Genomic DNA, 18,372 nt, shown 5'->3' on the forward strand with positions numbered 1-18,372 from the left:
GCAGTTCTATGTCTCTGTTACCACAAGGGACTCTGGGCAAGAAAGAATATCCAGGTAATTGAAGGGTAGAAGAGAAAGTGCTACTGGGTTCTTTTTTTTTTTTTTTTTAATTTCTTTTCTTCTTTTCTTTCTCTTTAAAAAAAAGGATTCTTGAAGGTAAGTGAGGAATATGGAAAATGAGATGGAGAAATTCCAAAGAAAAATTTTATTTCTTGACAACTTTGCCTAGTATCCTTGTGTTGCTTGGAATATTTAATTAGTTTCCTTTGGCAAGTTCACCTTAGTTTTTCTGTTTTAAAATGTCATTATTTATTTATTAGACTAACACATGCATTTAAAAAAAATTTCAGAAAATACTGTCAGTGCAAATACAAATGATACCAATTTTATAAAAGTATGCCTTCAGAAAATGTTATATGTTATTGTTTATGAGTAGATGGCAAAATATTGAAACATTTTAAAAAAACTGGAGGGAAAAAGTGAACTTTCAAGGATGATTGATGCTCTGATTGTGAGATTAAATTGTTCATTTTCTTTGGTGACTATCTTTTTTCCCCCTTTTATACCTTTTATTATTTATTTTCTCAGTGTAAAAGTAGCATAATCACATTGTACTAAGCTCAAACAATATAGACATGTAAAACATTTCTGTAGTCTCACTGACCAGTGTAAATCACTGGTAACATTTCACTTACCTGTATTTTAATTTTTAAAATTCTTTATCAGTTGCAAATGAAGATGTGTGCCTTGGAAGAAGAAAAGGTATATATTAATTTTTTAATAATTTGAAACATAGTTTAAATGCATTTAATTATCAGTTGTTCACCATAATGGAAAGGAGCATTGGTAATAAACAAATAGAGACTGTTAATTTCTTAAAATTTTAGAAACAGAAAGGTTCTAAGGGAATCATGTTACTCGAGCTCTTAGCATTTTACATTTGAGAGTACTGAGGTCTAGTAAGATATAAATGTCTTCCTGAAGCTCCCATTTTGAAGTGGCAAAGCTGGGACTAGAACCTAGATTTCTTCAGCCCCTAAATTAATGCTCTTTCCACTATACTGCAGTGTTTCTATTAAGTATTATATATTTTTAGTGCCGTGTTCAATGAAATTACCTTCTTTAAAAAACAGTAAGATGATTTGCATCTGCATGCAGACCAACAGGAAAAGAGTATACAACTCTGAACAATGCTAGAAATTCATCTGGCATTAAATATTTTCTCTAGCTATTCAGTAGTTCATACATGTTTTTATTATATCAAAGGACATGTCATTTATAATATTAAAACTTAGAGTATTTTTAGCAAAAGACTTTCTTTTAAAATTTTTCTCATATCCTTATATTTATAAAACAAATGTACTTGTGTCTTATTGATTAGAATATATTTATTCTAGCCATATGAATTAAATACTTAATTATATAGTATCCATAAGTTCTCAGGAATGCTCTACTGATAAAATGATTTATTGTTATAATATGATTTTCCATTTCCTGATATTTGTAACCTTGTATAGACCTTATTGTAATTTTATGATATCTTGAAGTCATTAGAAATATAAGTTGTAGTACAGATACATTTTTAAATTCTGTGAAGTATTAGGTTTCAAGTAGAGATTTTGGTTCTTGAACTCTTGTTTTCCCTGTTAATAATGTCACTTACATTGGAAAGTACTGAAATATAGTTTTTTACTTGAAGGGAAAATATCAACTTGCTACAGAAATAAAAGAAAAAGAAATAGAAGGATTGAAGGAAACATTAAAGGCATTACAGGTAATGTAACTTAGTATTGCTTGAAAAGTAATTTGGTATTTTAGCATTATATCAGTAAAATTCTGTAAACATGTAGTGTAGCAAAGTGAAGCTGAAAAAAATTCATATATCATATATAATTTAGTACTTTTTCCTGAGAGCCTTGGATTTCAAATTAATAGGATTTTTGCTTTATCTTTTATTTTAAAAGGAAATATTAACATAACTTTCATTATTTCTCACAGTAATATAATTAGATATATGTTATTTTTAGCACTTTATAAATGACAAAAGCAAGTTAGGCCTATATATTATAACTGATTTATCCATGGTCCTTAAAAATTAACATAAAATAGCATTTATTGGGCTTCCCTGGTGGCGCAGTGGTTGAGAGTCCGCCTGCCGATGCAGGGGACCACGGGTTCGTGCCCCGGTCCGGGAAGATCCCACATGCCGCGGAGCGGCTGGGCCTGTGAGCCATGGCTGCTGAGCCTGCGCGTCCGGAGCCTGTGCTCCGCAACGGGAGAGGCCACAACAGTGAGAGGCCCGCATACCGCAAAAAAAAAAAAAGCATTTATTGTTATTATTATTTGCTAAGTACTATGCTTATTTTCTACAAAAACAAAGATGAAGGAAACATCACTTTGCCTTTAAGTCATTCAGTCTCATACAGAGGTATGAGGTATACAACAGAATACAGAGGTATACAACAGATGATGAATCATTCAATACACATTTATGAAGGTCTACTATGTGCCAAACCCTGCTCTAAGCACTGGGAATACAGCTGTGAGTAAAAGGGTCAAAAACCTCTGCCCTTGTGGAGTTTACATTCTAATGGGGAAGACAAACAATAAAAAGAGATAAAAAGTAAAATAGAGATTGTTGGGGGAAAAGATATTCACATGATTTCAGAGTATCACCCTATAGATAATATTAATTACAAAGAGCAAAGTAATTTTTTTTACAGTGGAAGGATCTTGATGGTTACTACCTGAATCAGGTAATGCACACTGTAGTGTGGATTTGTTTAAGCAGTTGACAAGCTTTCTTCCTTTAGTCTGATTACAGTAGTACAAAAATTCCTTTTCTCCACATCTTTACCAGCACTTCTTATCTCTTGTCTTTTTGATCACAGCCATTCTGATAGGTGTGAGGTAATCTCATTGTGAGTTTGATTTGCATTTCCCTGATTATTAGTGATGTTGAGCATGTTTTCATATACCTGTTGGTCATTTGTATGTCTTTCCTTGAGAAATGTCTGTTTAGGTCCTCAGCTCATTTTTTAATTGTGTTATTTGGGGTTTTCTGCTATTGAGTGTGTATATGACTTCCTGCTACATTTTGGATATTAACTCCTACTCAGATACATGATTTGCAAATGTTTCTCCCATTGCGTAGGTTGCCTTTTCACTCAGTTGATTATTTCCTTTGCTCTGTAGAAGCTTTTTAGTTTCATGCAGTCCCCCTTGTGTATTTTTGCTTTTGTTGCCTGTGCTTTTGGTGTCATGTCTAAAAAATCATTGCCTAATGTTGAGAAGCTCTTTTCCTAAATTTACTTCTAGTAGTTTTATTGTTTCAGGAGTTATGTTTAAGTCTTTAATCCATTTTGAGTTGATTTTTGTTTATAGTATGAAATTTTGTCTATTGCATGAGGTAAGGGTCCAGTTTCATTGTTCTGCATGTGGATATCCAGTTTTTCCAACACCATTTATTGAACACTATCCTTTCTCTATTATGTGTTCTTGGTGTCCTTGTCAAAGATCAGTTGGCTACAGATATGTGGATTTATTTCTGGGCTCTCTATTCTGTTCCATTGGTCGATATGTCTCATGTTGGTTTTGGTTTTGCTTTCATTTTGTTTCTTGTCAGTACCATGCTGCTTTGATTACTGTAGCTTTGAAATATATTTTGAAATCAGGAAGTATGATGTCTTCAGTTTTGTTCATCTTGCTCAGATTGCTTTGGCCTTTCAGGGTCTTTCATGATTCTATATAAATTTTAGGATTGTTTCTTCTATTTCTGTAGAGACTGGCATTGTGATTTTGATAGGGATTGCACTGAATCTGTAGATCACTTTGGGTAATACAGACATTTAAACAATATTTAATTTTCCATCCATGAACACAGTATGCCTTTACATTTATCTGTGTCTTTTAAATTTCTTTTATCAGTGTTTTATAATATTCAGTGTACAGACCTTAACCACTCTGCTTAAATTTGTTCCTAAATATTTTATTCATTTTGTTGCTATTGTGATTATTTTCTTAATTTTCTTTTCAAATAGTTTGTTGTTTGTGTATAGAAATGTGGCTGATTTTTGTATGCTGATTTTGTATCCTCAGTTTTACTGAATTCATTTATTAGTTCTAACAGTTTTTTTGTTGTCTTTAAGGTTTTCTATATGTATGATTATGTTACCTTCAAATAGAGATAATCTTACTTATTCCTTTGTGATTTGGATGCCTACGTAAGAGTAGTCAAGAGACTACTCTTATGATCCTTTTTATTTCTGAGGCATCCATTGTAATGTCTCCTTTTCATTTCTAATTTTGTTTATTTGATTCTTCTGTCTTTTTCTTAGTCTAGCTAACAGTTTGTCAATTTTGCTTATTCTTCCAAAAAACCAACTTAATTTTGTTGGTTTTTTCCAATTGTTTTTGTATTTGCTATTTGATTTATTTCTGTTCCAATCTCTATTATTTTCTTCCTTCTGCTGATTTTGGCCTAGTTCTTCTTTTTCTAGTTGTTTGAGTTGTAAAGTTAAGTTGTTTATTTGAGGTTTTTTTTTTAATGTAGGCATTTATCATTATGAAATCTCCTGTTAGTATTGCTTTTGGTGCATCCATAAGTATTGATATGTTGTGTTATTGGTTTTTTTTGTCTGAGATACTTTTAAAATTCTCCTTTTTTTAAACATAACGAATGTTCAAGAGTATGTTTAGTTTCCATGTATTTGGGAATTTTCCTGTTTTCTTACTGTTAATGATTTCTAATTTTATTCCACTGTGATCAGAAAAGATACTTGGAATGATTTTGATCTCAAATTTAAGACTTTTTTGATGACCTATCACATAAAAGGTGACTTTTCTGTGATACACCATATGATAGACATATGATCTATCCTGGAGAATGTTCCATGTGTGCCTGAGAAGGATGTGTATTCTTCTATTGAGTGAAAAGTTCTGTATATGTCTGTTAGGTCCATTTAACCTGTAATGATGTTCACATCAACTGTTTCTTTATTGATTTTCTGTCTGGATATTCTATCCATTATGGAAAGTGAAGTATTGGAGTCTCCTACTATCATTGTAGTTTTGTCAATTTCTCTCTTCAGATCTGTTGATGTTTGCTTTGTACATTTAAGTGCTCTGATGTTGGGTACATATATACTTATTATATCTTCCTGTTGAATTGACTCTTTAGCATTATAGAATGACCTTCTTTGTCTCTAAAGACAGTTTTGACTTAAAGTCTATTTTATCTGATATAAGTTTAGCCACCCCTGCTTTCTTTTGGTTACTCTTTGGTATATCTGTTTCATCCTTTTACTTTCAGTCTACATGTGTCCTTAAATCTACAGTGAGTGTCTTACAGATGTATCACTGGATTTAAAAAAAATTTGTTTAGCCACTCTGTGCCTTTTTATTGGAGAGTTTAATCCATTTACATTTAAGTAATTATTGATAGGTGTGGAATTAATGTTGTCATTCTGTTGATTGTTTTCTGTTTTAGTTGTGTTGCACATCTCTTCCTCTCTTGTCTTCTTTTGTTATTTGATGTTTTTTATGGTGATTTTTAAAATTCTTCTCCCTTTATCTTTTGATGGTGTTCCATAAATCTTATGGCCTTTCTTCACCCTCTTTCATTCTTTTTTCTTTTCACTGGATAATTTAAAATGATCTGTCTTTGAGTTCACTGGTTTATTTCTTTTGTTCCATTGAGTGTGCTGTTGAAGCTATTACATTTTTCATTTCATTCATTGTGTTCTTCAGCTCTAGAATTTTTTTGGTTCTTTCCTTATGACTTCTATCTCTTTATTGAGCTTCTCATTTTATTCGTGTAATATTTTCCTGATTTTTTTGAGTTATCTATATGTGTTGTCTTGTGTTTTGCTGAGCTTCTTTAAAACAGTTATTTTGAATTCTTTGTCAGGTAGTTCATAGATCTCCAGTTCTTTGGGGACACTTCCTGGAAATTTGTAGTATTCCTTTGATGGTGTCATATTTCCTTGATTTTTTGTGTTCCTTGTAGCCCTTTGTTGGTGTTCGTGCATTGAAGGAGCAGTGACCTCTTTCAGAGTTTTTGGACTAGCTCTGGTGGGTATAAACCTTGACCTACTGGTGGATGTGAGGATCCTGGCTGGGTGGCATATGTGGTGGTGCCAGGTGTAGTGCTGGGTCTAGCAGCTCTGGCTTGGTTGGGGAGCAGTGATGCTTCTGGTTCCAAGAAAGGGCACAGTGGCCTGGGCTCCAGGCAGCTCCATCAGCTCAGGTAGGTGTAGACATTAGCAAAGAGTGTAAGTGTCCTTGGAGGTGAAAGCTGCTGGTGTCCATGGTAGTGATGAGGGCTGTTGAGGTCCTTGGTGGTGCAGGCTGCTGGTGTCTTCCTGCACTCCTTTTCTCCCATTTGGGGGGAGTTGTTGCTGAGGGCATTTCTTTTGGTGCCAAGCTGTGTGAACCTCGAGGATGGAATGACACAGGTGAAATGCTTCCTATACTTTTCTATTCAGACATCCTTGTTTTTTTGTGCTCTACTGGGTTGCCACAGCTTCTTAATTATACTCCAGAGCTCTTCCAGAACTATTTTCATTTGTAGGTACTTGTTAAATCATGTGGTGGGGTGGGAAGGCTGGGACCTCCTGGTCTACCATCTTTCTGATGTCACTCCCATGAATTCTTCATATTTCTCTGAAATAAGCCCTTTTTGTTTATATTCTGGGCTTCAGATTGTTTCTTCAGTTTGTCATTTGTATTTTGATTTTGTTTGTTTGGCTTTTTGTTTAACATTTGCTATAAATTATTTATTTTCCTTTTACGGCTTTTGGAGTTTGTCATGGTTAGAAAGGCATTCACAGCTACAAAGTTATAAAAAGAATTTGTCAATGTTTTCTTTTATTACATCTAAGTACTCAAATTTTACATTAGATCTTTGATCATTTGAAGTTTATCTTTGTAACACAGTATGAGATATGGATCTAAGTCTATATTTTTTCAGGTTGTTATTCAGTTGTCTTAACACTATTTAGATTCTCCTCATTTCAGATATTAAGCAATTTTTATTTTGGATTTCATTTGTTACTTTGATGTAACAAAGTGAATAAAAATTAAGTACAACAAAATGTCAATTGGTTCCAAGAAGAATGTTTTTAATAAAAAGAAGGGCATGGATTCCATGCCTCAGTTTGGATGAATTAGAGGCTGGAAGATATTAGTGATATAGTAAAGAATCCTTACATCTTGTTTGTTCAACAACAACAGCAACAAAGCAGTAAGTGATTCGAAACTCCAGAGAAAACAGATTACCGTATAACTAAGGCATAAAGTAAATTAAAATTTGGGATGGTTTTGAGCAATTGATGGGTTAAAACAAGAGAAGATATTTAGGTCCTGACCCTAGTAAAATCATCCTTCATGTAGCACATTGGACCTATATGAAGGAAATGTGGTATTAACACCCTGTTGGGCTTTGCATTAAGCAATATCTATATTGATTGTAAGAACATAAACACTGTTGACTTCCAGTTTTTAGAATTAACCTATAAGCAAAGCATGGGAGACTTAATTATGGTTACAGAACAAAACTTAAATGTTACTAACCTTGTTGATGAAAAAGTAAAGGTGCAGTGAGATGAAGTTGATGGTGATATCCAGAAATATTCTTTAAAGTTGATGGAAAAGAAATAGAGGTTTAAGGCTACTATTTAAAGTTTATGTAGTTATACAGTTTAGTGATTCTTATCATACCTCATATATCCAGTTTAAAATGATCCCAGTAGGTAAACATTTTTTTTGTTATTTAAATTAAAAAGTTGTTCTTATAATTGAGTACACTGAAATTACCATTATAGCTATTATAGAAGACTCTAATGTGTTTTCTTACAGTATCTTGAACTAGGCATAACTTACTTCTTATTTCTGAATAAATCTTGAAAAAGTGTTACTTTTTTTTCCTACTAAAATGTTGTCAATAAAGAAATATGCCAATTTTGTTATAAGTGCTTTGTTATTTTAGCACTTTTTCTTAAATTGTTTCATTTGATACCACTCATGCATGTTTAATTATCTGGATAATGTAATGAGTATTTTCAAATCAAAACAAATGTCTTCATATAGCTGACCCTCTGTGCAAGAGCTGTAAGGATTTGTTTTGCCTTGTTCAGCCCGTGACATAGCACAGGTGATGTATATGTTACTTTATGGCTGGATGAACATGATATATGAACAGTGTAGAACAATGAAGATACTTCTGGTGTTTCCCCTCCAAGTTAAAGAAAAAAACCTTCCTCTTTAATTATGGATCTGATATAAATCCATTAGGCAAAGAAAGTTCACAGCCTCTTAACCATCATGTAGGAACCTCCCTCCCTCCTTTACTTAGGTTGCTACTTTTTTCCTTTCATGAGGTTGTGCCTACCATGTGCAGGAATAAGAAATCAGATAATACCTTTTCTTGAAAAGCTCATAGCCAAGCCACTCTACCTACTAAATTCTAAAATAAAACAGACACAAAACTACAACACACCAAAAGCTGAATTATTTTTCCTTTAATGGATTCTTTGAACGTGTTTAACTTCTATTTAAAATGGTACCTTGTTACTTGATTTTAAAGGGATTAGTTAGGGCTTCCCTGGTGGCGCAGTGGTTAAGAATCTGCCTGCCAGTGCAGGGGACACGGGTTTGTGCCCTGGTCCGGGAAGGTCCCACATGCCATGGAGCAACTAAGCCCATGCGTCACAACTACTGAGCTTGCGCTCTAGAGCCTGCGAGCCACGGCTACTGAAGCTCGCACGCCTAGAGCCCGTGCTCTGCAGCAAGAGAAGCCACCACAGTGAGAAGCCCGCACACCACAAGGAAGAGTAGCCCCTGCTCACCACAGCTAGAGAAAGCCCACGTGCAGCAGCAAAGACCCAACGCAGCCAAAAATAATAAATAAATAATTTAAAAAATATATACATATTAAAAAAATAATAAAAGGATTAGTTAGAGCAGGGCAACCTGCTTATATCTAAGTTACCTGACAAATTAAACTTTGTTTATGTAAACAGTATGCCTAAGGGCTAAATTTTGCTGAGTGTCCTGTAGATTTTAAATAAATTATTTCTGCCTATTAAATACTTACTATTATACATGATCCTGTGGTAAGACTCTTTGTCTTCTTGAACCTCGATTTTCCTTTAGGTAAAATGAGGAAATTGAAATACATTAGCATTTCCCAAACTAGACCATTTTGTGAAGCAATAACATCATATTCTCTACTCTACTTCACTTAATTTTAAACTTACTGAATTTATAAATTAAGACATTAATTCCTCTCACAGAACTGAAGACTTATTTAATACATAATGTGTTATTTCTACTATTGAATCTTTATCTTATTACACCTTACCTAACCACAGTGATAAAAGGGAACTAAATTCCCGGAGCTTTGACTGCGCATTTATCCTTAAGGAATTCTTAGATATTTGGAAATTTTGTAGTTTGGAGAATCATAAACTTACAGAGATGTTAGAAATACATTACAGAGAACTATTTTCCTGGATGATTTAAAAGTAATACGCCAGGGACTTCCCTGGTGGTCCAGTGGCTAAGACTCTGTGCTCCCAATGTAGGAGGCCCGGGTTTGATCCCTTGTCAGGGAACTAGATCCCACATGCCGCAACTAAGACTTCACATGCTGCAACTAAAAGATCCCTCATGCTGCAGTGAAGATCCCGCATGCCACAACTAAGACCCGACTCAGCCAAATAAACAAATAAATAAATAAATATTTAAAAAAAAATAAAAGTAGTATGCCAATCTGATGCCCTGTCACCCAAATACTGTAATATCTATCCTATAATCAAGGACATTCTCCTACAAAACCATAACACAACCATAAAATCAGGAAGTTAACACTGATATATAATTGTAAATTAATTCTCATGCCCCATTCAGGTTTCACCAATTGTCCTAGCAAAAGGATCCAGTTTAGAATCTTATGTTGCATTTAGTTGTCATGTCTCTTTGATCTCTTTCAGTCTGGAACAGTTCCCCAGTCTTTGTATGATTTTAATGCCTTTGAAACTCTTGAAGATCACAGTCTAGCTATTTTATAGAATGTCCCTCAATTTCTGTTTGGTTTTTTTTTTAATTGAAGTATAGTTGATTTACAGTGTTGTACCAATCTCCCTCCATTTCTGTTTGGATATTTCCTCATGAATAGAGATAGTTTATGCATTTTTGGCAAGAATATTACAGAAATAAGGCCTTATTCCTATAATTGAATTCTATCAGATAGCTGATGATTTCAGTTTGTCTTATTATTGGTGATGTTCACTTTGAACATTTGATTCAGGTGGTATCTGACAAGTTTCTCCACTGGAAAGTTACTCTTTTTCCCTTTCTAACCAGAGTATTTTATAGGCAGGTACTTTGAATAGAAATGTTCTGTTTCTCTCCAAACATTTAATATATTCATTTATTTATGTCAGTTTAGAATCGTAGTTTCTTATTTTATTCAATGGATAAAAATCTGTGACTATCATTATTTATTTTGATCCTCACGTTATCATTAGTTTGGCCAGTAGGAGTCCATTCAGGCTGATTTTTAGTCTTTTGGACATGACTTTATCATTCTTTCAACATTTTCCTGCTCTCAGGTAAAAACAAAATGTTCCAGGATCACCTTGTAGTTTATGTAACCTTGCCCTGGAATACAGCATTTCTCCACGTTGCCCTGGTTCCTTTTAGTGGAAAATGGAATGTAGACACCCAGATCTGGGCACTGTTACATTCACTACTATTGGGGTGTCATTGGTCTCAGACCTTCTCAGTAGACAGAGCTAGGGAATCTATGTATGTATTTATATACACACAAATATATAAACACACATTTATAATTATGTTTGTTTCTCTATCAATCTATACATGTCAAAAACCATGAATTCACATTACTTCCATTTCTAATCCAAAACCATAAGGTTAATTTTAATTTATTTCCCTTCCATATTTATATATTTCTTTTCTGTTACAGTAAGAAATATGACTTTCTTTATTCTTAATATATTTACTTATTTGACAAATTACCCTGTATGTGACCAGGCCACCATTCTGCTACTCCTTCCTAATGTGGATGCCTTCTTCTCCCTGCTTCAACTCTGATACCTGAGTTGCCCTTTTTCAGCACTGCCTACTAAGCACCCTACTCAGCTTTTGACTCCCCATTCAGGCCTGATACCCTGTTCTGGAATGCTGCCAGCACTACCCCTTCACCTCTTCCCCACCTAATGAACTCGGGACTGAATTGTTCAGGAAGAGGAGGGGTTAAATATTTTTAGTACAGTATTTAAAGGACTTTATTCCCAAGTAACATAAATCCCGTTAATTTAATGGGAAAATAGATTTGCTCTAAACAAATGTACTTTACAGTCAACTTTTCATAAAATTTTCCAAAAAGTGACGGATAGCTATAACTAGGAAAACATTTGTACTTTATCTTTCAAATTGCTTTCTGTTGTTAATACACTAATTAGTGTTAGTATAGTTTTGTTCCGGTATTAGAAAGCTGCCTATATCTGGTATTATAAACCAGTTTTATGTGATTTCAGAATGAATAATCATTATACAGAACATCTATAAAAAGATTTCATGTCAATCTAGTTATGTTATTTTCAAATTTGACTTATTTGACACAGGAAGCAGCTACATGGTAGTTTTTTAAGTTGGAAAGTGCTCTAGAGGTGTTGATAAAATAGAGCTGTGAATCATGGTTCAGAAAGAATAAAATGCAGAGATATTAACGTTTGAAGAACGGTGACCTGAAAGAATTTGGTAAATTTGCTCTACATTTATCAGTTTTATCTTTGGCTAATGGTAGCTGTGTTAGTGAAGTTTCAGCGAAACAGAACCTGTATATATATAGAGAGAAAGAGGTTGATTGATTGAGTATGAAGAATTGGCTCACACAATCACACAATTATGGAGACAGAGAAGTGCCATGATCTGTTGTCTGCAAGCTGGAGATTCTGGAAAGCTGGAGGTATAATTCCAGTCTGAGTCCCAAGGCCAGTCTTTTTTTTTTTTCCTCTTATTTTTCCAGATGACCTCTACCTGTTTACTTTGCTTTTGTCTGTATGCCTTAAAAATACTCTGATCTCATCCAGTCTCATTTCTTTAAAATGGGGTCTACATGCAGAGGGCTTCCAAATGTATATATCTCCAGCCCCAACTCCAGCCTGGATTGACTATTGGATGTCTAAAAGACATCTCAAACTTGACGTGTCCAAAACTAAGTTCCTAAAATCTTGCCCTGAAAGCTAACTAACTTATTTGTCTTTTCTGTTTTTGTTAATTACAACTCCTGTTGCAGATTTCTTTCAGCTTTTCCCTCAGAGTATATCCAGAATCTGACCACTTCTCACTACATCTACTACTAATACCCTAGTCCTCTTTCATCATCCTCTTTCATCTCAAGTGCAGTAGTTTATTAAGTGTTCTTCCTGCTTCCACTTCTGTTCTCCTTCAGTTTTAATATAACAGTCAGAGTGATCCTTTCAAGGAGTAAGTCAGGCTCTGTCACAGAGTCTGGGACTCTTCAGTGGCTTCCTGTCTCATTCAGAGTAAACCATTATTATGCACCACAAGACCTACAGTGATTTGGCCCTACCTCCTCTCCTACTCTTCTGTGAACTCATCTTTTGCTGTTCTTCCCCTTGCTTACTAAATCTTCCAGCCACATTGGCTTCTTTGCTGTTCTTTGAACACACAAGACATTTTCCCACCTTAGGGGCTTTGCACTTGCTGAAATACTCTTCCTTACTTTCTGTTGAGTCTTTACTCAAAAGTTGCCCTCTCAGAAAGGACTTTCCTGGCCATCCTATGTAATCCCCTTCCCTGATTTATTATTTTTCCTTAGCACTTATCAATATCTAATAGAACTATATATTTTAACTTATTTATATTGCTAATTATCTACATTCCCCAGAATTTAAGCTGGACAGGATTTTTTGGTCCAATACTATACCCCCAATGTCTACATTAGTGCTTTACTTATAGTAAACATTCAATATTTGTTGAAGAAATGAATCACACATAACTCATTCCACCAAAATGAAATAAAATTATTAGTTTGTTCAAGGCAGTATGCTAAAAATTTATTTCACAGGAAATGTGAAGTAATTTTAAGAACTTTTGCTTAAATTTTAGCAAATATTAGGTGAGTTTAAGTAAATAAGCACTCATACATGGCTAGTTGGAGTTTAACTTGGTCCACCATTCTGGAGGACTATGCGTGTAATAACAATTGTTAAGTCTATAAAAATGAACAAATCTTAGGAGTCCTGCTCCTTGGAATTTATTATGCTAAAATGAATAACTACAGAGTTTTCTTGGTACAACATGTTTATTTCAGAATTCTTTCGTAGAACTGAAAACTCGGTAAATCTACAAAAATGAGAGTGATTTGATAAACTATGGTATAAAGTTAAACAGTGGAATACTGTGTAGCCATTAAAAACTTGCGTCGTAGATTAATTTGTAATATAAAAATGTTTGCTATATATTAAGTAAAAATAGGTTACAAAAGAGTACATGTATTATTATTCTACCCCCTACTGACTCTCTTTTAAAGTATAAATACATAGAAAAATATCTGGAAGTACCACGGTATTAATGATTGTTATTTCTGGGTTGTGAGATGGTTTGTTTAAGACAATGTTTTTCCCCTATGCTTATCTATTTTATCAAAATTTTTTCAACGAAGAGCTAATATTAAGTAGCAAACTCTCCTAAGATTTTCTTGCTGTCCTTCTTGCTTTATTTTTCTTCATAGTAGTTGTCACTCTCTAAACTTCTGTACTTTTTACATATATTTTATTGTCTGTCTACCACCACCCCCACTAGACAGAAAGCTTGTTACGGGCAGGGACTTTGTTCATTGTTGTATCCCAGGATTCTAGGAAAATGGCTGGCATATAGTAGGTGCTCCATAAATATGTGTTGAATAAATAAATAAATGTATTGTTTTTGTTATAGGGAATAAAGTTATGATAAGTAACATTTTGAAAAAGTGTCACTGGAAAAAAGTGCATATAAGATACACGTCGCATTATATAACATACAATTTTAATATCAGAAGGAATTTATGACAAATAACTAAAAAGTTTTCATGAGATTTTTTTCCCCTTATTTTTTTCAAGGTTTCTAAATATTCTTTACAGAAGAAAGTGAGTGAAATGGTAAGGAAATTTCAAAATATACACCCACCCCAGATTAGTACATAATGTGCACAGTATTTTTGTCAATATTAATGTGACATTTATTGTAAAAAAAAAGTTGAAACTGGATATTAATATTCCCTTTAAAGGGCTGAATTACAATTTCAGATATAGCTTAAATGAATTTATTTCACAAATTTATTTCCAGATAGTGTTTACATGTTATAAAATAAATTTAACACAGTTCCCAAATTATTGGTAGAGGTCTTATATGAAAATTGAACAACAAAGAAGTGAAAACAACAGAATTCTGAAACCCCTTACTTTAATAATATCTTTTCTAGGTATTTGTGTAAACACGTAGTTATTACTTTTAGCCTGAAAAATTGAAATAATATGAAGTAGCATTTGAATACTACACTTGGGATATGGTACTCATCCTTTGTCATTCAACAAGTGTTAATTTGTTGTGCATTCCTCTTCTGTAGTATATTAAAATTAATATTTACATTTTTACAGCATAACATTTTATGAAATATTTACTTTGATATTCTATCTTTCTATCCCTGTTTGATTCAGAAGAATGTTTTTCTCTGTATTTTTTTTTTAATTCAATTAATTTATTTATTTGTTTGTTTTTGGCTGTGTTGGGTCTTCGTTTCTGTGCGAGGGCTTTCTCTAGTTGTGGCAAGTGGGGGCCACTCTTCATCACGGTGAGCAGGCCTCTCACTATTGCGGCCTCTCTTGTTGCGGAGCACAGGCTCCAGACGCGCAGGCTCAGTAATTGTGGCTCACCGGCCCAGCTGCTCTGTGGCATGTGGAATCTTCCCAAACCAGGGCTTGAACCCATGTCCCCTGCATTGGCAGGCAGACTCTCAACCACTGCACCACCAGGGAAGCCCTCTCTGTATTTTTGATTGAGCAAAATTCTCCCATATCTACTTATATCTTCAGTGGGCTTCTTGGATGGGTTTATGCTATTTCGTTCTTCCTTCTTTGGAGCAGACTGTAAGGCAAGTAAAAATAATTTTTGAGGAAGGTTTATGTGTTATATCTATGAGAAGTAAGAAATGAGAGATCATTCCTTATGACGTTAAATACAAAAATATAAAGTAAATATTTTGCTTCTTGAAATGTTTTGGTGTGTTAGAAAATAAAAGAGCCATAGAAAGATTGCTAAGCTTGATTGAATAAAAGATGTGAAAATTCTGTCACTGTTCAACTGGAAAGACTACAGATAATATTGTCAGACTATTTTAAACTATGATTTTAATTAAGGAGCTGAAAAACTAGATTCTGGTTTAGCTTTAAGTACCATGACATTTGTACTGAAAGTCATCTTCAACGCTACAGTGGTTTTACACAAAATATAGTGAAATTGAATAATGTACCCTCTGACCTGGGAGATAAGGCTACAAGTTAAAGATCAAAGGCAACATAAAATGTGTTTTATTTTATTCCACTTTAAAATTTCATCAAACAGATACTTATAATCTTAAAAAAACATGGAAACATGCAATATACTTTTGATAGTTTTTGGTCACTTTTGAGCATTTTATTAATGTGAATTTAAGACTCTTAAGCACCTACTAAAATTTGAATTATAGTTATATTTTTTCTGACAGTTCAAAGCATTAAATAAATCACTTTGCATTAAAATAATTTTATATATTGATAGATATACAATATTTCATGCCAATTTTGGCAGAATATTATGTATATTTTAGATGATGGATTTAAAAGTTAAAAATAAACCTTTTTCTAAACATTCTTACATTATTCTTTTTACATTATTCTTATATAATTCAGGTGACCTTTTCTTTATACAAAGTACTAAACAGTATTCAGTAATCCAGTTAATTTTATTCAAATTAGCACATTACCCTTTTATATTGATATTATTTGACTATGTGCAAGACATGAAACAAGATGGTCACTTGTGCCAAGGCAGGACTTTGGGGAGCAATTGATAAGTGTCCCAAAAGAAATAATTTAAACAATAGTATTAAGACACTTTTAAAGAAGTTCATGATTTCCTATAGGCAAGCTCTTAACTACTAGTAAATTTCTGTCTTGTGGGAATTCAATAAGGTGATTTTCACGTAGAGGTGGTATGTCTCTAGATAAATTAACGCAATTATGAATGGAAAGATTCATCTATCTCTAAAAGTACCCAAATCTCTTGAACAAATGATCACATTGATCATTACCAATAAAACGAATGCAACTAAATATGATAAAAATAAACTATAGAACATCAAAATTGATTTGGTCGTTGATGAAAATCTTTCCTGCTTTGTTCCCATAATTACTGTGTAGGTGACTATGTTGTGTAACTGAGTTGCCAATAGAGTTTAACGAACAAAATAAAAATTTATCCAACCATCTCTTAGTTATAGTTTATTTATTTTTTGTATATCACTTTCCTTTAAAGAAAAGACTTATAAGAAGGATTTATTTTGTCTTTATTAAATTAAAACAATTTTTCAGTATTGAAGGTTTTGATGAGATTTGGAATTACCACATATTTTCTTTCAGAGTAGAATATGTTTAGACTCAAGACTTGTCTGGAAGTAATCTTCATGATTATAATAATTATATACATCTGTACACATAAAATATGTAACTTTAGTTTTTTTAAGTAGTATATACCTAATGTTGTGACTAAAAAGGTAAAAGTATCAATATCCTAAGAAAGATGCCATGGGTTTTTAAAAAGTGAGTTTTATAACCCATTGATTTATTTTGGGTTTATATTGAAGAAATTAAAAGGTAAGTTGCAAAAATAGAAATGAGGAATATATGAAGTTTATTTTTGGGTTTTGAATCTTTTTCTCTACAATTTACTTATAACAAACTAATTGTTTTAAGGGAAATTAATTTTATCTCCAAAAGTTTTCAAATCAATCTCTATAAGGAAATAAGAAATGAGGGAAATGAGCAGCTATGGTTTTTATTAGTAAGTATAGTTCTTAAAAGTTGGGTGTAAATGTTATTTTTAAATTATTCCTATTTTAAATGCCTTAAGAGGCTTTTAAGTAAACTTTTAGACACCACACACACACACACACACACACACAAACACACACTTGTAATTATGCATGTGCTGTCTTTCTCTAATCTTGATTTTCAAAGATTAAAATTGTTTAAAATGAGGTACATATGTATTTGGAAAGCAGGCAATCCTGATATTATTTTCTTGTTGACAGTCTTTGCATTTAGTAGTAAAAGTGTATGAAAGAGAAAATAACTTGACCCAATTCAGAGAGGTAAAAAGAACAAAAACACTACATACTTAACCATTTCTTAGTCATTGCAATAAAATAATCTTTATTATGCTATAGTATGTAACGTTAAAGTTATAATAACACCATCAATTTAGTTGTATTATTCTTTATAATGTTCTTAGCTTTCTCAGGCAGGTGTTACCAATCTGCTTTTTGTTGTTGCTTCCCAAAGAATTTAAACTATTTGCTGACAGTCATGCAGTTAGTGGCAAGCTGCCCTCTTCATCTCATTATCAAAACTAAATCAGCGCAGCCAAGTAGGTTCATATGTGAACAGTCGCATATAGGCCTGTATGAGCTAATGAGCTATAGGTGCCCATTGTGATTTAAATGTCTTTATAGCATTTATCATGGCCATTGTATAGACTAATGTATTTGAAAATCAGAATTGTATCATGCAAACAAATGAAACTGCATTTTAATTCAACTTTGGCTTCAAGCAAAGGATGTTGGGATAGAGTATGTTATAAACTAATCTAATGTGTACAGAGCTCTATGTATGTAGAGAATACATATGAACTCACTTTGATCTTTGCTGCATTTTTACTTACCGGGATTAGTTAACCTTTGCAGGCATTGACAGTATTAATGTGTATTATGTAGTGGATGGTATTCTCATAAAGGCTATCTAAAAATTGATTTGACTTGAAAAATTGAAAGAATTCCTTGAATTGAAAAAAATGTCTTTAGACCAATTTTTAGTGAAATTGTATTGGGTTTCTACACATCTCCTGAAAGGAGTATAATTCTCTAGAGAATTAAGTGGTATTTGAGAGGAACACAATATGGGTCATTATTGTTCATTGTTTAGTTATTGATAATAGTGACTACCCAGGTAAGCATAAGATCTCAGGGGTAAGTGCACTTGTCAACTTGTTTGAATTTATAACTGCTGCATGCTTAATTAAAATGACTAA

At 33.1% G+C, this 18,372-nt stretch overlaps 1 protein-coding gene across 1 annotated transcript in view; it reads left to right on the forward strand.

The window, feature by feature from the left end:
• CCDC73 (coiled-coil domain containing 73) overlaps window positions 1-18,372 on the forward strand; it is a gene marked incomplete at both ends in the record, with an annotated part of 100,671 nt that overhangs the window by 27,624 nt on the left and 54,675 nt on the right. Inside the window, 2 exons of the mRNA XM_079707917.1 lie at window positions 1,700-1,774; window positions 14,151-14,189. Of these exons, the coding sequence (XP_079564043.1) occupies window positions 1,700-1,774; window positions 14,151-14,189 (114 nt within the window). The remainder of the gene's footprint in view (window positions 1-1,699; window positions 1,775-14,150; window positions 14,190-18,372) is intronic.

This window comes from Hyperoodon ampullatus, assembly GCF_949752795.1.
Source record: "Hyperoodon ampullatus genome assembly, chromosome: 7".
Classification (NCBI taxonomy): Eukaryota; Metazoa; Chordata; class Mammalia; order Artiodactyla; family Ziphiidae; genus Hyperoodon; species Hyperoodon ampullatus.